General features: G+C 40.5%; 2 protein-coding genes across 3 annotated transcripts; both read right to left on the reverse strand.

Moving 5' to 3' along the window:
- Positions 1 to 273: 273 nt before the first annotated feature.
- LOC111151997 (olfactory receptor 2A1/2A42-like) lies at positions 274 to 1,440 on the reverse strand. Its single transcript, XM_022510249.1, has one exon. The coding sequence runs from the start codon at positions 1,438 to 1,440 to the stop codon at positions 589 to 591; it is 852 nt and encodes a 283-aa protein (XP_022365957.1). The 3' UTR covers positions 274 to 588.
- Positions 1,441 to 15,985: 14,545 nt separating this feature from the next.
- LOC111152007 (olfactory receptor 2A1/2A42-like) lies at positions 15,986 to 20,931 on the reverse strand. Of its 2 annotated transcripts, XM_022510272.1 has the most exons (2): positions 19,998 to 20,931; positions 15,986 to 16,014 (listed from the first exon to the last, which is right to left on the reverse strand). In XM_022510272.1, exons 1-2 carry the CDS (start codon positions 20,920 to 20,922, stop codon positions 15,986 to 15,988), a joined length of 954 nt encoding a protein of 317 aa, XP_022365980.1. In that variant the 5' UTR covers positions 20,923 to 20,931. The 2 variants fall into 2 exon arrangements, with proteins under 2 accessions (XP_022365980.1, XP_022365979.1); XM_022510271.1 differs by lacking the exon at positions 15,986 to 16,014 and having other exon boundaries at positions 19,981 to 20,922.
- Between the last annotated feature and the right edge of the window lie 1,099 nt (positions 20,932 to 22,030).

Consider the following 22,030-nt stretch of genomic DNA (forward strand, 5'->3'; position numbering starts at 1 on the left):
TAAGTCTATGTAGGCATTTAGGTACATTTACTATTTATAGGAGGAAGTACAATTAAGGGGAAACATCCTAATATGGGGTAAAAAAAAAAAAAAAAAAAAAAGAGAAAGGTATCAACAGGTCTTAAGTTTCTGTGGCTACAAGGTTTTTAAAAATGGTCACTGACGTGGCTATGTCCAGGAAAGCCTGCATTCTGCGATTAATGAGCACACATGATGAGGCCACAGGTAGAGTGTCTATTTTAACCTTTCAGGACCCACAGCAGTGGATGAAATCAATTTATTCTGCTAGGAGTTCTCAACTGACTATGAAGTTAGATGAAAGGATGTATTTGATAGAATTACATATAATGAGTTCAATTAAACCTAAATACTTTCTGGAAAAAGGGAGTGCTTTACAGAGTCTCTTGGATTTTTCAGCCTCAGATATAAAGAGTGAGAAGCTTAGGTGATACACAGTACCCAAGGCTCCAGGGAACTACTGAGGTTACGGATTCCAATGTCATCCCAGTGGGGAATGACTTTCCTTGCACATTGCTCTTCTCAGGGCACCCTTGACCTCTGCGTTCCTCAGGCTGTAGATCAGTGGGTTCAGCATAGGGTTGAAAAACTGTAAAACAGGAAAAGGATCTTGTGCTGCTCCTCAGGGTGGCGGGATTTGGGGGCCATGTACATGACAATGGCGCTGCCAAAGAAGAGCCCCACCACACAGAGGTGGGAGGAACAGGTGGAGAAGGTCTTCCTGCGGCCCTCCCCAGACTGGATCCTCAGGATGGCCAACAGGATGCGTGAGTAGGACACCAGCACCAAGCAGAGGGGTCCAACTAAGATAAACATACAGGCAATAAAGATGACCACTTTGTTGAGCCTTGTGTCAGCACAGGCCAACTTGAGGACAGACAGGATTTCACAGAAGAAGTGGTTGATTTCATGAGGCCCACAGAAGGGCAGCCTCAGGATGAGAACCACATGGACCAGGGCCAGCAGGGAGCCACATGCCCAGGAGGTCGTCACTAGGGTGAAGCAGCCCCTCCAACTCATGATGGCAGAATACCGGAGGGGGTGGCAGATGGCCACATACCGATCATAGGACATCACCACCAGGAGAAGACATTCTGTCAGAGCAAAAGTCAAAAAGAGAAAGGTCTGTGTCAAGCAGCCAGCAAAGGAGATGGGTTTGTCTGGCTTCAGGAAGTTCACCAGAATCTGGGGCACGGTGTTGCAGGCATAGGCTATGTCGACGATGGCCAGGTGGGAGAGAAAGAAGTACATGGGGGTGTGCAGTCTGGAGTCCAGTGAGATGAGCCCCAGGATGAGCCCATTCCCCAGCAGGCTGAAGACGAAGAAGAGGGTGAAGAGCCCAAAGAGAACCATCTGAATTCTTGAGCCAAGACAAAAACCTAGTAGAATGAACTCTGTCACCGCTGTCTGATTTTCCCTCATTTCACTATGAAAAAGGTAAAATGGAAAGCTTGGGAAAGAATTGCCCCCCCCCCCAAAATCTAGACATTATATTACACATTTTGTCATTTTTAGAAGATAAACTTTTAAAATTAACAATCTAGTGACACATTAAATTAATCACTTAATCTGACAACCAGTTTTAAGAAAGGGGATTATGTCTCCAAGGACAGATTACCTAGAGCCAGTGACACTATAATGGGGCAGAAGAATGTCAAACCAAAGAGGAAATAAAGTAACCTTAAATACGGATTATCTTGGAGCTGCACATGACAGAATTATTAAGAGAATTGCTGGAGTGTAGAGGTCATCCGTCATGGAAGGACTCTAGATACGAGAATTAGTGTAGCCTAGGAAAGAGATGTGAAAATCCAGTTTCTCGTTAGAAATATCAGCCATGCTGCTTTCTGCATCAGAAACCTGCCTTTGCGCTCTAGGGGAGCTTATGTGACAAAAGCAGGAGAATCTTCAGGGACTGTTTAAGTCGCTAAGAAGGAATCAATGGGTGTGTACAGATGGGCTCTATTGACTATATTTTACAGTGGGTGATGATACCAACCGACAATTGGCCATTTAGCAGTCTACTGATTGATTCCTAGTTACTGATTTACCAAAAAATGGTTCCAAATACAAGCTATATACTTTGTAGGAATTGGTTTTTTGGCAGGCTGCCCAGTGTTCATGTATCATGAGTCTTGACTTTGTGTGCAGGCGTGTAAACAAGTGGGAGGTTAGGCATTCACGCCTGATTTGAAGGCTGTGGTGCGAATGGATCTGTGTAAAGACATTTTAAGGTGCAGTTCCTATGCCCTATTTGTATTTCATCTCATCTCTCCTTCTATTAAAAGAGCCAATCCAGTACTAACATAACTAAGAAACGCCATACCTGCAAGGACGTTGTACGGCTTAGCATCTGCATCATGAACCCTTGTGAAATTCAAAACCGTAAGAAATGGGCTCCTGGGTGGCTCTGTCACTAGGCGTCTGTCTTCAGCTCAGGGTCCTGGGATCAAGCCCCATGTTGGGCTCCCTGCTCAGAGAGGAGCCTATTTCTCTCTTTGCTTTCTGCTCACCCTGCTTGTGCGTTCTCTCTCACTCGCTGTCAAATAAATAAATAAAATCTTTAAAAAAATCCCAAAATTACAAGAAGCAACCATTTATTAAAAAATGAAGCCTGCTGGGTGCCTGGGGGGCTCAGTTGGTTGAGCGATTGCATTCAGCTTGGGATCGAGTCCCGCATCAGGCTCCCAGCTCTATGGGGAGTCTGCTTCTCCCTCTTACCTCCCCTCTCACGCTCTCTCTCACTGTGTGTCTCTCTCTCTCTCAAAATAAATAAATAAAAATATTTTTTTAAAAAAATGAAGTCTGGGGGGCGCCTGGGTGGCTCAGTGGGTTGAGGCTCTGCCTTTGGCTCAGGTCATGGTCTCAGGGTCCTGGGATTGAGCCCCGCATCAGGCTCCTCTGCTCAGCGGGGAGTCTGCTTCTCCCTCTCTCTGCCTGCCTCTCTGCCTACTTGTGATCTCTCTCTGTCAAGTAAATAAATAAAATATTAAAAAAAAAAAAAGAAGGGAGCCTGTGGTGGCTCAGAGGGTTGGGCCTCTGCCTTTGGCTCGGGTCGTGATCTCAGGGTCTTGGGATCTAGCCCCACGTCGGGCTCTCTGCTCAGCAGGGAGCCTGCTTCCTCCTCTCTCTCTGCTTGTCTCTCTGCCTACTTGTGATCTCTGTCTGTCAAATAAATAAAATCTTTAAAAAAAAAGAAAAAAAAAGAAGTCTGCCTTACTTCGATAATATAAGAATTGCTAAATAATTTATAGATAGCTTATTTAAAAATGTTTGGCAAAGAGATAATTTAGTGAATTTGTCATTTCTGGATTGCTATAGCAACACACTGAGGGTCAGGTGTTTGAAGTTTCTGTGAATTGGTGATAGGCCAAATAGTGATCGGCTTGTCCTTAAGTCCTTAGTAACAGCTTCCTCAATACACCACGTAGAAATCAGCATCTTTCTAGTGCGCACATTTGTGCCTTTACTAGGCAAAAATAACCTGAGGTTGAACTGTTGGACTTGTGCCTTCTTGCCTCTGAAGAAAAGTCTCTCCAGGATTCACGTAAGGAAAGATGTTGTTGTTTTAAGACCCTGGTCCAGCTGTCATTAATTCCAATGGAGATGCTAATGAGAGGCTCCCTGAGGAACTTGAGAATAAGAGAAATAACACTGCTTCTTGAAAAATAAAACTTGCAAAATCCACTCATCGTGGTTGAGAAGAACTGGAGGAGGAAACATGACAACCCACGTGAACATGTAGGTGGGGAGTATGAGTCTGTCCCAAACTTCACTCAAAGTGCTTTGCTACCATCTCAAGGAACTAGAATGGGGGAGGGTCTGTCTGTAAGTAGGGTACCCAAATGTCATAATTGTGTAGGGTGCATGTCAACATAAAGGTTGAGGTATAGAGAAGGGGGTCATCCATGAGGGCTGGTGTTGGCTAGCACCTCTTCAGTACCGTCCAGGAGTGAGAGAGCTGTCCTCCTGGTGGGTCTGTATCCTCAGTCCAGGTGGCCTGAGTGAGCAGCATTCGGTAACCCCAGCTCCCAGATCTCCAGTGAATCCCCTCCGCTTGGAGTCCCTGCTCCCCAATTAACCGTGAGGTATTAATTTGCCTTCTCGTGTAGATATTTTGACAAAGAGGGAATGTGCTACTAAGCAAAGTTCTTGCCAATATTTTTTTTTAAAGATTTTTAAAATTTATTTGACAGATCACAAGCAGGCAGAGAAGCAGGCAGAGAGAGAGGAGGAAACAGGCTCCCTGCTGAGCAGAGAGCCTGATGTGGGGCTCAATCCCAGGATCCTGAGATCATGATCTGAGCCGAAGGCAGAGGCTTAACCCACTGAGCCACCCAGGTGCCCCCTTGCCAATATTTTTATAATGAATAATTCCATTCAGGTTTATGCATGGTTCTTCTTTTTTTCCCGTTTAGTCTGGATAGTATGATACAGATGGAAATGTACATATCTAACCAAATTTCCAAAGCTGGATTTATAGGTGAGGACCAGGCCCAGGACAGAGATCACCTCATTAAAATACAACCCCATGGGGCGTCTGGGTGGCTCAGTGGGTTAAAGCCTCTGCCTTCGGCTTGGGTCATGATCTCAGAGTCCTGGGATCGAGCCCCGCATCGGGCTCTCTGCTCAGCAGGGAGCCTGCTTCCTCCTCTCTCTCTGCCTGCCTCTCTGCCTACTTGTAATCTTTGTCTGTCAAATAAATAAATAAAATCTTTAAAAAAAAATTAAAAAAAATAAAATACAACCCCAAAAAAGTTTGTCTGAGTGGCTAACTGGGACCTGAAGAACATTGCCGTTAGATCCCTCTCTAGAATCAACAAATGACTTTTTTAGAATAACCATTATCAATAAATGATATCATCAAGTCACAAATGGACTTACTAAAGGGTACATCAAGTCATTCATGGATACGATGAACTCCTAACACATGACCAGGGCTTTTTTTTTTTTTTTTTTTTTAGAATTTTATAAAAAAATCACTGTGCCAGGACAGCCCTTTGAACTGATTTAGAAAACATACAAAGCATATGAAAATACTTAGTTGTGAAAATGCATCTGAACCCACATCTTTTAAAAAGCACAATCTCTCTATTCAGTTCTTCCTTAATTCATTTTGCCACTTCCGAATGGTTAGTTACATAAAGAAAAAAAATTACTTGCAAAGTCTGAATCTCTTTGAAACTTAAAGAGACAGACAAGAGACAGGAGGGCTTGATGAATACATTAAAGTTAAGAAAGTTGCCATGGGGCGCCTGGGTGGCTCCAGTCCGTTAGGCACCTGCATCCGACTCTTGATTTTGGCTTCAGGTCCTGAGCTTAGGGTCATGAGATAGAGTCTTGGCTCTGGCTCCCTGCTCAGCAGGGAGTCTGCTGGAAGTTCTTTCTCTGCCCCTCCCCCTGCTCATGCTCATATGCTCTCTCTCTTGAAAATAAATAAATCTTAAAAAAAAAAAAAAAAAGGAACAGTAGCCATATGGGCTGAAAGTCTGGTTTCTTTCACAGAAGTGGGTCATACTACAAACTTTGAACAGGAATAAATGTATTCATTTTTGTAATTCTGGCACAAAATATTTATTGAGTGAACAAATGAATGAATGAACATACAAAATAAGTGAATGCCTAAATATTGAATTTTTGGACTATCCTTGCACTGGGTCTGGAATTTCTGCCTTGTTTAAATCTTGCTTGTCCAATAATGGACATTTTTCCCAAGGGAAAAAAATAACACTAAACTAGAATCTCCAAAATATTTAAGCATCAGGCAGTTGAAAGACACTTCTGTTTTCTTTTTTCCCCACATTTTATTTTATGCTGCAGGATACCAAAAGCCTCTTACCTGAGTCAATGGATTAACTTCGCTAAAAGACTGGCAGAAGCGAGAAGAAGAACTAAAAAAGAAATTAAATACATCTCAGTTCTAAATGCAACATTCAGACATTGTTTTATGCTATAAATGGTGTATCATATATGTATACACCAATTAGCAATTTAAAAATTGGCAAACTGTTTGATGACTAATAAACTATCCAGTGTCTTCGTGGTTTCAAAGTAAATATCTAAGATTGAAATCATATCTTTTCACAGGAACAAACCTGCCAGTACTCGATGGGGCCTAGGTTTCAAAAGTAAAATTAAGATCTGAAGAGCTGACAAACTCTTTTCTAATGCTGTAGGCATGAGTCACACAGCATTCCTGAAATAAAAACTATTTTTTAAATCCTTAGTTCAACCGAAGTATTGGATGGTTTACTTATAATAGAAAAAATAATTGTTGCTACTCATGTACTCAATAGAACCCTTCTCTCTCTCTTAATTCAAAATATTTTACAATTTCTGAGATTTTCCTCCCTGACCCATGTGTTCTTTAGAAGAATGTTGTTTAATCTCCAAGTATTTGGGGATTTTCCAGCTCACTCTCTGCTTCTGATTTCCACTTCAACTCTATTGTAGTCCAAAAGCACACATTGTGTGACTTCTGTTCCTTTTAATTTGTTCAGGTGTGTTTTATATCCCAGAATGTGATCTACCAGGGTGAATGGATGTCCTGTGTGAGCTTGGGTATTTTCCCCTTATTGTCGGATAAAGTAGTCTGTAGATGTTCATTGTATCCATTTGATTGATGGTGGTGTTGAGTTCAGCTATATCCTTATTGATTTTCTGTCTGCTGGGTCTATTTCTGATGAAGGAATATTGAAGTCTCCAACTCTAATAGTAGGCTCATCTATTTCTCCTTTCAATTCTACTGGTTTTGGCTCAAGTATTTTGATGCTCTGTTGTTAGGTACATACATATTAAGGATTATGTCTTCTTGGAGAATTCATCCTTATATTTATTCCTGGTAACTTCCTTGCTCTGAATCTTCTCTTTTTTTTAATAAAGAGAGATTTGACAGAGAGATTGAGAGAGAGCACAAGTAGGCAGAGAGGCAGGCAGAGAGAGAAGGAGAAGTAGGGTCTACGCTGAGCAGAGAGCCTGCTGTGAGGCTCGATCCCGGGACCCTGGGATCATGACCTGAGCAGAAGGCATCTGCTTAACTGACTGAGCCACTCAGGCGCCCCTCCTCTTTCTTGATGGTTATGTCTATCTGTCTCTGTTCCTCTGCCTCACTATATCATTGCCTCTATTCTGATCTCCTTCTCTCCTGGTCCACTTTATGATATTCTCTTTCTGTTTCCAATTTTCCTTATCTCTTGTCTACATTTCCATTCTCAAAATCTTTCTTATTTCCTCCTCCACAGTATTTCTAGAGATGTATCAATAGTTCCATATTTGAGTGGTTTCTAGAAGATTTTGATTACATAGAAAGTCTACATTCAGGTTAATTGGCTTTATCCAGGTTGTTTTACAAGACATAGGTATATTTTTAAATATATATATGTATATACATATACATATATATTTATAACCTTGGGAAATACTATCTTATTCACAGTAGCAATAGTATCTGTCAATACATTTATCTGGGATATGGAAATATTGTCTCTTGATACCGTAATGGCCAATAATGCCTTTCTACTTGTACTTCAGAATTAATGTAACAAGAACTTGCATTTAAAATATACCCTTAGATTGAAGAAATCTTTTTAATCTGGTCAATAATAAAAAGATCATATATTGGACCAAGCATTATGCTCAGAACACTGTAGGTATGCATGAATATTTATTGACTAACTGGATACCAATTTGATTAAATGCAAGAAAACAAAACGTTAGTGAGCTCTCCACATTCTGCCATAAGCCAGATTCTCAAGCAAAAAAAGAAAAAAAAAAAGATCCAAAAAACCCACACAAAAATCCCCAAATATTGAAAGGCACCATAGAATAGCAGTGAAAGAGCATGGGGTCACACACACATTTGCTACTTTTATAACCCTGAATATATTTGTTAACCCCATTTTATCACTTTTTTGAAAGATGTGATAGTATTTTATAATGTTATTGTGAAGATTGAGATAATACATATTAATGAAGATAATATGTTAATTCAATTAATTAATTGAGATAATATGTTGAACATATTCTTGATGCACAGTGAATGCTCAATAACTTGGATCAATTACCATCAATCTTTAACAGTTTCTTGACTAGCCTGTGACTGTAGGGATCTGAGAAGCATCGCTTCTTCCTGGTGCCAGTAGTCCCTGGGATCACTCCCCTTATTGGACATTACCCTTTTTTTTTTTTTAAGATTTTGTTTATTTATTTATTTGTTAGAGAGAGAGAGAGAGAGAGCACAAGGGCACAAGCAGGCACAGCGGCAGGCAGAGGCGGAGAGAGAAGCAGGCTGCCTGCCGAGCAAGGAGCCCTATGCGGGACTCCATCCCAGGACCCTGGGATCATGACCTGAGCCAAAGGCAGTGGCTTAAAGATTGAGCCACCCAGGCATCCCTAGACATTACCCTTTTCATGTTAGTTTTGCGAAGTCTGCATAACAATGTAAGCCTACAATGTGAGTTTGTGGCTAATATGTTATGGAAGGACTAGTAAAGCAGATTTTGCCTCTTGACCTTTTGATGTCCTTCTTGGGAAAGAGCACAATCAGTTGAAGAGATATCAGGGATTAAAAAGGACACAAAACTGTGATAAACTATTTAAAATGGAATAGATTATCATCTACAAAACAACTCCTTTCCTTTCCTGCACTCATCTAACCATGTCACCACACACACACACACACACACACACACACACACACACATATTCACTCACATATATTCCAGGTTTGGGAAAGTCTAACATTTAAGTTGAGTACTTTCTGTGTGCCTGACACTGTTCTCCAAGTTACAGGCGAAGGTAGAGCTGTGTATGGGCAGCATAGATTATGTATTGTGGTTTTATTGACATAAACCCCAGGACTAAACTAATTTCAGTATTTCTCAAATGTAAAACCACTTGTAATATATCTCAGTGTAAAGTTCTTTGGCTTAGGAAAATTATTTTCCATACTTAACCTAAATCCATTACACAAAAATTTCTTATTCTTTACCTAGCATCACCGTCCATAGGTTATTGCTTTCATGCAGCTACTTTCCATTGTATAAAATGATACGAACCAAATTCTACACATATTTACATCATTTGTGAGCAATTTGTTCAACTAATTTAGCACTGATTTTTTTCCTCAAACTAGCCTCGTAGCAGAATAATAATCAGCCTATATTTAGACAGGACTGAATTTCCTTAACTGTTTTTAAAAAGAATAGTAGGTAACAGAGTGATAGACCACAAAAGGGTAGCTCCTACCCCATCTAACAGACATTAATGATAAATACAGTGTAATCCGGTTCGCTCCCACATTTGGACTCAAGGACCTCAGAAAGGAAAAGCACCTAAAGGTTGGGCAGGATCCTGCTTTCTGGGAGCTTCTGTGGGAACTGCAGAACCCTCACTCTCTGCTTGATCAAAAATGTGGCAGAATCCTCAGAAAAGGAGCTTTTATTCTCTGATGGCCTCAGCCTAGTCAGTAGCTCCTGAGGGCTCACTGGAGGGGTGAGCTGTGAGATACGGGCAAGCCCACCTCCACTGGGAAGGAGGGACAAAGCCGTTCTCTATCTCTGCTCTCATCCCCAGCAGGACCCGTGATTAGACAACACAGCCAGCCACAGAGCACACCTCTGAGACAACATCAGTCATTACAGTCCCCGAGTACTTGGCATTATTGGAGTTCATGAACCCCAGCCCTGTCCCAATTCCCAAACGGGCAGATGGTTCAGGTGAACCTGTAAGGAAGCAGAGCCAGTGTGATGGTGAAGCAGCTCCAGGCCTTCCCCTCGGTCCTTCTGCTTCTCCCCACTGCCATCTGGGCCCCTTGTGGAGCAGCAGAAGCCAGAAGAAAGGACCCTGAAAAATCAGTTGATTGCAAGCAACAAGTGAAGGTGCGGAGATGCTGGAGAAAACAGGTTACGGTGGCAGGGAGCAGAGTGGGGAGTCCAAGGAGAGCCAAGGTGTCCCAGTGGGGCTTATTAGAACATGCCTGAGGAAGAGTTTTGTAGGGCACAAACCACCCAGGTAGGTCAACCTCGGAAGTATTCTCTAATCTCTGTTCTGAAGCTAGGAGATTCCGGGTCCCTTCCAGGGACCTTCCAGAGAAGGGGAGGAGAGAACTGTCTCCAAGGCAGCTTCCCCTACAAGCCACTATCTCTCCCGGGAGTGGGGAGATCCTTGCTGTGGAAGGTGTTCTCACGTTCTCTTTCTCTTTTATAGCAGGCATAGGAGGGCTAGGAATTTCATATCAAGCAACTGTGCAATGTACGAGTGAACGAGTTTGCTATAGTGTGATCCTCAGCCTGCTGGGGTTATGGCAGAAACGTGAGGAAAGTCCTGCACAGGTTATCATGTTTTGAGAACATGCTAACCTGTGCTCCAATTGTACATGTCCACTGTGAGAGGAACCACATATCCATCCAGGGACACAGCAATTTTGCTCCTGATTATATAAAAAAGCTGGTGTGTAGTAGGCAATCCTTGAACACTAGAATCCTTTCTTCTTTCTCTTTACACACTCAGGTGAACACAGAAAATGTGAGCCATTTTGTTTGTTTTTTTACTCATGTGAACACAAAACTCCTGTGAAAAAAAATAGGACATGTTTTCCTATATTCAGCACTATGAAAACATTAGTTAAAAAAGTCATTTTAGGGGGACCTGGGTGGCTCAATCCGTTAAGCGTCTGCCTTTTGCTCAGGTCAGGATCCCAGGACTCCTGGGATCGAGCCCCACATTGGGCATCTTGCTCAGCCGGGAGCCTGCTTCTTCCTTTCCCTCTACCCTTCCCTGCTGCTCGCAAGTGCTCTCTCTCAAATAAAGTCTTTTTTTAAAAAAAGTTATTTTAGAACCATGAGAGACTGTGCACCCTGAGAAACAAACTGAGGGTTTTGGAGGGTAGGGTTTTGGGGGGTTGGGCGAGCCTGGTGGTGGGTATTATTGCATGGAGGGCACGTATTGCATGGAGCACTAGGTGTGGTGCATAAACCATGAATTTTGGAACACTGAAAATATTAAATTAAATTTAAAAAAGTTTGAACCTATGAGATAAAAAAATTTAAAAAGTCATTTTAGGGTGCAAAAATAGAAAATTTTAACTAAAACAATCATAAGAAATTAAATATAAAATTTTATGATACCAAACAAACTAAAATGTAGGAAATGCATCACCTCAAAATAAGATGTTTTCCATTATGTATCAAATTGTCGCAACTTTTAACTTGTGCACAGCTTCTAAAAGTGGCTGAGTGAGACAGGACCATATTCAAAATATAAATTTATACAAAGGAAAATAACACAGAACGGACAGATCCTATTCGATATGGATAGTTTTTCAAGTGTTTACCTTACGTGCCAGCGCGCAGAAATCCGGAAACTGACTTTCATAAGCAAGCACTGACGTGAAGAGAATGGTTTCAGAGATGATATTTCTGTTATCAACACATTAGGAATATTGGTTATAAGTACACATTTTGATAAAAATGAAAAATTAAAAGTTAGCCAGTAATTCAGTATAACATTGGGGTTATCACATAAACAAACATTTAGGAAAATCCTTCAAGAACCTAAATGTCAACATCTCAAAACTCAAAATTGTCAATATTCTGTAAAATTAATCTGAAATGACTTTTATCTCGATACTGCTTGCTATTTAAAGAGAGTAACAATGGCGGGCGCCTGGGTGGCTCAGTTGGTTGAGCGACTGCCTTCAGCTCAGGTCATGATCCTGGAGTCCTGGGATCGAGTCCCACATCGGGCTCCCAGCTCCATGGGGAGTCTGCTTCTCCCTCTGACCTCCCCTCTCATGCTCTCTCACTCTGTCTTTCTCTCTCTCAAATAAATAAAAAATCTTAAAAAAAAAATTAAAAAAAAAGAGAGTAACAATGACATAAATACACAAAGGAACTAACATACAGAAAACACAGTGAGGATTAACTGAGATGAAAACATCTACTAGCATCAGGCATTTGAGTTCACTGTACCTTTACCTTTGTATCTTTTATGCATAAAGTCAAGTCCTGCTCAAATTTGACGAAAGAGTTCAGTTGACTGTAACACAGAAAGAAATCAGCATAAAATGGGTGGATTTAACTGTCTGTCATAGTCAATGACCATAATAGATATTTTGCACAAAAAGCAGAAAATAAGGTTGTGAGAAATGCACGAGACACGAGCGAATGCATTTTCAGGATGGCCTGACAAAGATATATTGGTAGAGAATGCAAATGGTAATGTTCTCAATTGTATTTGTTTTTCTTTTTAATTCTTAAAATTTTTTAAGATTTATTTTTCTATTTGAGAGAGAGAGAAAGAGGGAGAGAATTAGCAGGGAGGAGGGCAGAAAGAGAGGAAGAGTGAGTATTCAGCAGACTCTGCTGAGCACGGAGCCAGAGGCAGGGCTCAATCCCAGGACCCTGAGATCATGACCTGAGCCGAAACCAAGAGTTGGATACTTAACCAACTGAGCCACCTAGGCGCCCCTCAGTTGCATTTCTTAACAAATTATGAGTTAAAAGGTCAGAATTTTGTTTGGAATCCTTAACAACACGAGGAGGAGGAGGCAGAATTTACAAGGGCAATTTTTAGAGATTGTTTATGTCATTTGCTAGCGTTATCTTAAGGAACACATAGCTCCTTAAAAAGTGTGGTCTTGTCTTCCTGATACACAGTTGTCTTGGGGTTGTGCCTGTCCGCACATGGCTGCACTTCCCGGCTCTCTCACATGGGTGGGGGTGAGAGGTGGAGTCACATTCTTGCAAAAGGAGCACACGCAGAAAAGATGTGTTCCACGTGGAGGGCTGCAGTGGGTATGAAGCGGGCTATGTGTCCTGCACAACTGCTCTCCCCATCCCTGGCTGGAAGTGAAGGTCTCCAAGGCCAGGAGGATGGTGGGGTAATGAGACAGAAGGTCTCTGCGTCACTGCATGGCAGACTCTGCCGTTTACCTGCATAGGAATTAACATGAGTGAGAAGTACACTTTCGATCTGTAAAATCACTTTCATGTGGGGTCTTATTTATTTACCCATAAATACATTGTGGGGATAAAAAGAATGAGGAAAAGCCTCATAACTCCAAACCTAAAGTATTAGTAGCTTCCAAGATCAATTCACATGGTGAAGAGCATCTCCTTACGCATAATAAATTGGGTTTTTATTTATGTCAGACAGTTTTGTCTTAGAGTCTGATGAATCACAGTTTACTTTGCGTGTTATTTTGGTTGTTCATTCAAATTATTTCAGTTAATAACATAGGTTACCTTACCCAAACGTTACAGCATGATATTGAACAATGAAGTAAATAGATTAAAAAAAGGATATTTTCAGAGATGCCTTGGTACAATTTAACATTCCAACAAGGTTCTAAACTCCTTTTAATTGCTTCATTTTTGATTTCACTAAGATATGTGAAAGATGTGTACTGATAAATATTTGAGAACTTAAGGGACCAGAGGTGTCTTGAGATAAGTTTTTTAAAAAAAATTCTATCAATACATGTGCACTGTAAAATTGACAAAAAAACCACAGAAGTATGTATTTCTCAAGCTTATTTCTATTTCTAAAAGAAATTTCTATTGACTACTTAGTGTGCATCATCCTTACATTTCACATTTATAAACACACATGTGGGACAGCCGGCTCAGGTGATTAAGCGCCTGCCCTGGGCTCAGGTCATGATCCAGCGTCCTGGAATCAAGTCCCACATCGGGGTCCTTGCTCTGTGGAGAGCCTGCTTCTCTCTCTGCCTCTGCCTGCCACTCTGCCTGCCTGTGCTCTTTCTCTCTCACAAATAAATAAATAAAATCTTAAAAAACAAAACAAAACAAAAAACAAAACACACACACATGTACCCATTGTACCCATGTGTACGCATACAGATGTATGAGTTCAGGAAGAGCTAGAAGTTTCTCCTACAAAATGAAAAAGAATATTTTTTTTATTTTTTATTATTTTTTAAAATTTATTTGACAGACAGAGATCACAAGTAGGCAGAGAGGCAGGCAGAGAGAGAGGAAGGAAAGCAGGCTCCCTGCTGAGCAGAGAGCCCGACGCGGGGCTTGATTCCAGGACCCTGGGATCATGACCTGAGCAAAGCAGAGGCTTTAACCCACTGAGCCACCCAGGCGCCCAAGAATATTTTTTAATTTAATTGTTTTTACTTGTATTTTTTTTTTTTACACTACATCATTAGTTTTTGATGTAGTGTTCAATGATTCATTAGTTGTGTATGACACCCAGGGCTCATCACAGCACATGCCCTCCTTAAAAAAATGACTTGATTTCTTCATTCAACTATATTTGATAAACAATTTCTATTGTAGTCCATTATAGATAATACTTGTTCTTTTTAATATATTACGTATATACTTGTCCAAACTTAATAAATTGTAGATTATGTGGAATTTTTTAGAATAAATTTCAATTCAAAATCCTTGAACATGTTTCTTTGTGCAATTACATTAAGTATTTCACAAAATAAACATGTCAATAATAAATAATAAATATTCTACATGTTTTTGTTCACTTTTTTCATGGATTTGTATATTACCCCCTTATATATATTAAAATATATTAGGTATACTATTATCCCCTTTCTTAGGATGAATTCTCAGGCCAAGGAAAAACTCAGTCTTTTCTTGAGCTGTAGTTTATTGTAGCTAGACAGGGCTCCATAGTTCAGGCTGTATGCGGGGGACAGTCTCACATAGTAGTTAGAGACATGGTTTTTGGCCTTTGGAACACTTAGGTGAGGGTCTTGCTCTGCCACACTAGCTCTGTGACCCCTGAGGTGTTAACATCTGTGCCTGGATTTTTTTCATCATGAATGAAATCTAATGGTAAAGCTTATCTCTGGGAATTCTTGTAAAGATTAGATTGATATTAATCAATGTGTCCTGATAGAACAGTACTTGATGTGAAATAAGCAATCAATAAATGCAAATTCTTAATATTATTATGCCAGTTATTCAACACCAGACAGAGATCTGGGACCCTTTACAAATGAACAGTATTCTTAATCCTTTCCAACCAGGATAACGAACCTTTTTTTTTTTTAAGGGATGACAGTTTATATGGAATGTGTCTTATTCTCTATATCTTATACCATCCATAGTTCCAAGATCATTAATATATACAAATTCTTCATTTATTTGGTGTTTACTTTTAAATTCCTACTATGTGCAAGGTTCAGGAATTAATTGTATTCAGTTATTCTCAAAATAACCCATTTAAAAGTGTCTTCTAGTAAAAGAAAAAAAAAATCAAAATGTCAGGTTAGAAAAGAGGCACAGAATTAGAGGTACTTATAGATCACCTAGTCGGACTTTTTGTTTTACTGGTGGGAAAACCAATGCACAGAGGGATTAAGTGATTTTTCTAGGGTCACACAGTGACCTGGTAGAATCGGCAGAATCGAGATAGGAACCCGGATGTCCTGTATCTGAGCCAGGCTTCTGAGGGTGAAACCAGACTGTGCTGACAAATGCACCTCTTCTCTTGGCCCAATGGTGTTACACAAATTAAAAGCAAACAAAAAGCAAGCAGAACAGAACAAAAAACCAAATGAAACTGAAGCAGTGGTCTTGTCAAAGTTCATTAAGAAGGAAGGGAAGCAGACCCTTCCTTGTGGTCTAGGAAAAGACTTCAGAACTCTGACATCCCGTGCAACCCCATTCTAACTCTCCTTCCTTTTTCCTCCATAAAAACCATAGAGTTAACAATGCTTCTCTTTCACATTAACATTCAAAGTGTGGTCTATGGCAGCATCAGCAAGATAGAGGAGATTGTTAGAAATGCAAATCTGGGGGTGGGTATTAAGGAGGGCAGGTACTGCATGGAGCACTGGGTGTGGTGCATAAACAATGAATCGTGGAACACCGTAAAAATAAAAAAAATTAAAAAAAAGGAAATGCAAATCTCTGCCCATCCCAATCATAGCCTGCATTTCTGCAAGATCTTCCTTGATTTGTATGCACACCAACCCTTAACAAAGAATAAACAATCTTCCTACAGGTCAGTGCTTCTCAGTGCCCACTCCACATGCCAAAGACACTGAGGAATCCAATTCTAAATGGCTTGTGAACTAGCTCTCACCTACAGCATCCCATCCTATCATTTTCAGTAGGTACAACCCCTAATTCTCAACCAACTTGCAAGACATGGGAGTATTCACACCCTCTGCGTGGCTGCTCAGCTGGCACAAGCACCTCCTGGCATATTATAACCAGAGGCTTTCACAACTTGGCATGCTCTTTTTTTTTTTTTTTTTTAAAGATTTTATTTATTTGACAGAGAGAGATCACAAGTAGGCAGAGGGGCAGGCAGAGAGAGAGAGAGAGAGAGAGGGGGGGGGGGGGGGGGGGGGCGGGCCCCCCGCCTAGCAGAGAGCCCGATGCGGGGCTCGATCCCAGGACCCTGAGATCATGACCTGAGCTGAAGGTAGAGGCTTAACCCACTGAGCCACGCAGGCAGCCCCGGCATGCTCTTTTTTAAAAGGCTCATAACCTCTGTTCTACATGATAGAAATGAATGTACACACTCTTTTTTTTTTTAATATTAAGGAGGAAATACTTCTAATCTCTTTGTAATTCCCCTGCAATCACTGGCCAATGAGACATAATTAATCACTAATATTCATCCAACAAGGAGAGACTTTTGCAAGAACTGAGTGCATTCAAAACTTAAAGGGACTAATGGACAAGAAGATGTCTAACTTTGAAAGGGTAATTGCTGCTGTATTTAAGTTACATATTTTATGATGATACCTTTTTTTTTTTGGATAGTAGTCTAGACTAAATTATCACATATAAGTCAGCATTTATTGACTACTATGACATGAGCCTCGTCTAGCCTTTGAAGACCTAAGCATCAGAAGGTCCTTTATAGGGTGCCTGGGGTGGCTCAGTGGGTTAAGCCTCTGCCTTCGGCTCAGGTCATGGTCCCAGGGTCCTGGGATGGAGCCCTGCATCGGGCTCTCTGCTCAGCAGGGAGCCTGCTTCCCGCCCTCTCTCTGCCTGCCTCTCTGCCTACTTGTGCTCTCTCTCTGTCAAATAAATAAATAAAATCTTACAAAAAGATCACTCACAGTTAATCTAGATTGGATTGACTGGATCTAAGTTTTGATTTCACTACTTGATATTTTTATGACATTGAATATGTTACTTAATTTTCCAGAACTCGATTTCCCTTCTGTAAATGAAAATACAATACTTCAAAGTTTTGATGTGAGGATTGCATCTAGAGAATTTAACATAGTGTCTGGTACATAGCCATTACTAAATAAATTTTAGTTGTAGTTATTTTGTATCATACTCTGTTTTGCAAATAAGAGGAATTTGGAAAATGTAGAAGTCCTAAGATAGTTTAACGTCGAAGACTGTAGTTAACTGATAAAGGTTCATGAATGCACCCGACCAGTGCTTGCTGAGTGCCTCCTAGGGGCTAGGCAGTAGGCTAGTATGGATGAAAAAGTGGCAAACAAATTCCAGTTCCTAGTCTCAGGGAGCTCCCGTCTTACCTGAGAAATTTGAGACCTACCTGAGCAATGTTCTATAAATGCCTCTTGGAAGATCATAACAATTTTCAACACCAAAAATGAAATCTAAATTCCTTTGTCTTGGGAAAGGGTTCCTTTAGATAAAATACTATCAAGTATCCATTCTTAATTCTACTCCATCAAAGCGAAACCAAATCATCTGTCTTCTCTTCCACTTTCCTGCTCCCTGTGCAGGTCATGGTCAGGGCCCTCCGTGATCTCTGACCCTTAGAGTCAAGTTCTTCCTTGTTACCACACCCACTATTTACATTTCAGTTTACAGTCAAGGTGCTTCCTCCAGCCAACGAAAGCTTCTGTCTGAAGCCTAACACCCATCACTTGGTCTTAGTCACTGGTTTTGTTTCACTGCCTTGATTTCTCTGACCCTTATATCCACAGATAGCTCCAAGGAGGCCACGTTACCCAGTGGTTATGACTATGAGGTCAAGAATCTGATTGCCTCAGTTCTATCCTGGACTGGACAGTCAGCATCTGTGATACTGGGCAAATTACTCAACCTTCCTGCACTTCAGTTTCCCTAAAGTAAAGTGGGGATCTTGTTTTCTGCCTCAAAGGACTGTTCTGAGGATTAAGTAAATACATATGTAAAGTACACTGACTGGCCGAGAGAGAGAAAGAGAGAGGGAATATGAGAGAGGGAGGTATTATGGTGTTTTTTATCTTGGTGTATTGGTTCTGGGTTTTAGCTCAACTAACTCACCAATCTCAGTAAGAACGGCCTTTATTCTCATCTTCTTTATGTTCTGTGTTCCTCTAAAGTCCAAAGATTTTTGTGACTCTGACCTTAGGAGTCATTGTCCTTGACAATCAGGTTCTCATAAATGATCTTATCTTCTAGGCCTTATAGAGCATAGATCAGCTCATTGTGGCACATGAGGCTGGAAATACACCCTCCTTCATGTAATGCATCCATCTTTGGGATAATTTGGTTTGTTCTTTATTGATGACACTGATGTTGGTATAGACAATGCACATTGTTGTGGTTAAGTACTGAGGCTTAATTTCACCACAACAGACTGTTGTCTGAGTCAGACTGCCAAGGCAAAATCCTGACATTTGTTAGTTTCTGGTATGTATGTATATGACAGAGTCATAATAGGACCTTCTTCATGGCTTTGTTATGATGACTAAATGAGATGGTACATGGAAAGTGCTATCAATACGCAGTGTATAGCACTGGGAGAGCAATTAACCAAAATGTTACTCTTATAAAAATCCATTTTGTTTTATATTCAGTAAACTCTGCTGCCCATGCATAATAATTAAGAATTGGGTTGAGTAATTAAGACTGGATGCAAGTGGGCATCCTAGTCTCAAGACGGGTTAGAAAGTCGATTTCAGGAGTGCTTGGGTGGGTCAGTATGTTAAGTGTCCCCCTATTGATTTCAGCCCAGGTCATAATCTGTCTTGGAATTCGGCCCCCCTGCTCCTCCTCCCACTTGTACTCTCTCTCTCTTCCCCGTCTCTCTCAAATAAATAAATAAAATATTTTAAAAAGGGTGGATTTTATAAGTAACAGCCTACAAAGCCACCTGAAATGTATAGGAGTCACTCCTCATCATTGGATCTGTACTGTAGAATGAATCAGTAAAAATCAATCCAGTACCAAAATGGAACAGCCAGCTACACTATAACCAGAAAACTACATATCGAGATAGTCTGCATATCTACATAATTTACAGATCAACACTCAAAAGTTTCTGAAGAATCCACACACAGCCCAAATTATATTCTTTGATACCTCTTATCAGCCTGTTCATGGAAAGAATGCCCAGTTTGGCTCCTTTGCTAGTTACTAATAATCAGTTTATCTCCGAAGCTGTGACACTGTTCTCATGTTGTCTACAGATTTTTTTTCTTCTTCTCTCCTTTGTCCTATATATTTTACATTAATTTTGATCCTTCACGCAGTCTGCTCATTTATTCCCTGAATCAATAATTTCATCCCAAATTTCTCACCATCATGCAACACGCTAAATACATATCACCCTGAATTATTCTTTAACAGGGCAAGTATGATTTTAGGAGAATGGACAAGTATGTCTCTGGGTTTGGGAAATGACTGTTCTTCACTGCAGCTTTTTTTTTTTCTCCTTCCAAACCTTATGATACATGCAGTTAGTGAATTTAAATACTTAGGCTAGAGAGGTAGATATAGTGTATTCAACTTCTGGGGCCCAGAAAATGAATTAAAATAATTTTTAATATCACAGATATTAAATTCAATGAGCAACAAAAGAAAAAAATCGTATCTGATAAAATCACACTTGCAAGATAATCAATGAATGCAACATATCTAAAATTTTTCATTCAAAGGAAGAGGGAAGTCTTGCTCTTATGTCCTTTGGACACATCTAAGATGAGAGAAGTGAAATTTTCTGGATTTAGGCAGCAATCAAACACTTAGACTGGTGATTTCAATGTCATTCCAATTGGGAATGACCTTCCTTGCACATTGCTCTTCTCAGAGCATTTTTGACCTCAGCATTTCTCAAGCTGTAGATCAGTGGGTTCAGCATAGGGTTGAAAAGACTATAAAACAAGAAAAGGATCTTCTGCTGCTCCTCAGGGTGGCAGGATTTGGGGGCCATGTACATGACAATGGCGCTGCCAAAGAAGAGCCCCACCACACAGAGGTGGGAGGAACAGGTGGAGAAGGCCTTTCTGCGGCCCTCCCCAGACTGGATCCTCACGATGGCAAACAGGATGCGTGAGTAGGACACCAGCACCAAGCAGAGGGGCCCGACTAAGATAAACATACAGGCAACAAAGATGACCACTTTGTTGAGCTGCGTGTCAGCACAGGCCAACTTGAGGACAGACAGGATTTCACAGAAGAAGTGGTTGATTTCATGAGGCCCACAGAAGGGCAGCCTCAGGATGAGAACCACATGGACCAGGGCCAGCAGGGAGCCACATGCCCAGGAGGTCGTCACTAGGGTGAAGCAGCCCCTCCAACTCATGATGGCAGAATACCGGAGGGGGTGGCAGATGGCCACATACCGATCATAGGACATCACCGCCAGGAGAAGACATTCTGTCAGAGCAAAAGTCAAAAAGAGAAAGGTCTGTGTCAAGCAGCCAGCAAAGGAGATGGGTTTGTCTGGCTTCAGGAGGTTCACCAGCATCTGGGGCACGGTGTTGCAGGCATAGGCTATGTCGACGATGGCCAGGTGGGAGAGAAAGAAGTACATGGGGGTGTGCAGTCTGGAGTCCAGTGAGATGAGCCCCAGGATGAGCCCATTCCCCAGCAGGGTGCAGGCATAAAACAGGGAGAAGAGCCCAAAAAGGAATATGTGAATCTTCAGACCAAGACGAAATCCCAGTAGGATGAATTCTATAACCATTGTTTGATTTTTCTCCATTTTACTATTAAAGAGAGAACCAGATAGCTATGTGACACAATGATTTTAAAACAACTCTTTTATTTATTGTTTCATAAATTTTTGGTGTGTGCAAAATTATTAAGAAACAACTTTATTTAAGCACTCACTGAATTATAAAGAAGGAAGGGAGGAAAGTAGGAAAGAGAAAGAGAGAGGGAGGGAGAGAGAGAGGAAGGAAGGAAGGAAGGAAAGAAGAAAGAATCATTTACCTATTTAAACAAATTTAAATTAAGAGTCTGTCTTTAAGCTAAATTCTTAATCTGACACCTAGTTTTATAGAAGGGGAATATGTTTCCAGTGATTACCTACATTGAGCCATTGACACTGTGATGGAATAGAAAATAATCATGAAATATGGATTGTCTCAGAGCTACATATGTACAAATGTGTAAGATAATTAATGTACAGGAAAAATAATCAGTAACAGAGGAGCTTTCAGTGAGATTGGTCCTGGAAAAGAAATTAATTTTAATTATTTCAGCTGAAATCATGGTTGAGTTACTCTCAGAATCTAAATTCCATGTTCATGGATTAGAACTGATATTCTTAAAATGTCCATACTACTCAAAACCATCTGTAGATTCAATGCAATCCCTGTCAAGAATCCAACAACATTTTTATTGAAGTAGAAAAAAAATTCAAAAATTTAAGGGGCCCCCAAAGACCTTGTATTGTCAAAGCAATTCTGAGAAAAAAGAAAGCAAGATTTCAAGCTATATATTAAAGCTATAGTAGTCAAAGTAATATTATGCTGGCATAAAAACAGACACACAGACCAGTGAAAAAGAATCAAGAGCCCAGAAATAAACTCACACAAATATGATCTACTAATATTTGACAAAGGAGTCAAGAGTACTCCATGGAGAAAAGACATTCTCTTCAACAAATAGAGCTAGAATAATAGGATATTTGCATATAAAAGAATGAAATTAGACCCCTGTTCACAAAAATTAACTCAAAATGGAAGAAAGATCTAAACATAAGACCAAAACCCATAAAACTCCTGGGAGAAAACATAGGAGAAAAGCTCCTTGACATGCACTTTAGCAATGATTTTTTAATTTCTTAAAAAAGATTTATTTACTTA

This window comes from Enhydra lutris, unplaced genomic scaffold, assembly GCF_002288905.1.
Source record: "Enhydra lutris kenyoni isolate GAN:26980312 unplaced genomic scaffold, ASM228890v2 scaffoldscaffold27, whole genome shotgun sequence".
Lineage (NCBI taxonomy): Eukaryota > Metazoa > Chordata > Mammalia > Carnivora > Mustelidae > Enhydra > Enhydra lutris.

Excerpts from the sequence above, each read along its gene's own strand:
- LOC111151997 (XM_022510249.1), bottom strand. The coding sequence starts at position 1,440 with ATGAGGGAAAATCAGACAGCGGTGACAGAGTTCATTCTACTAGGTTTT.
- LOC111152007 (XM_022510272.1), bottom strand. The coding sequence starts at position 20,922 with ATGGAGAAAAATCAAACAATGGTTATAGAATTCATCCTACTGGGATTT. Across the intron at positions 16,015-19,997 it reads AGCAATGTGCAAGGAAGGTC|CTGTAGGAAGATTGTTTATT; the intron begins ATTCCCAATTGG and ends AGAAGCACTGAC.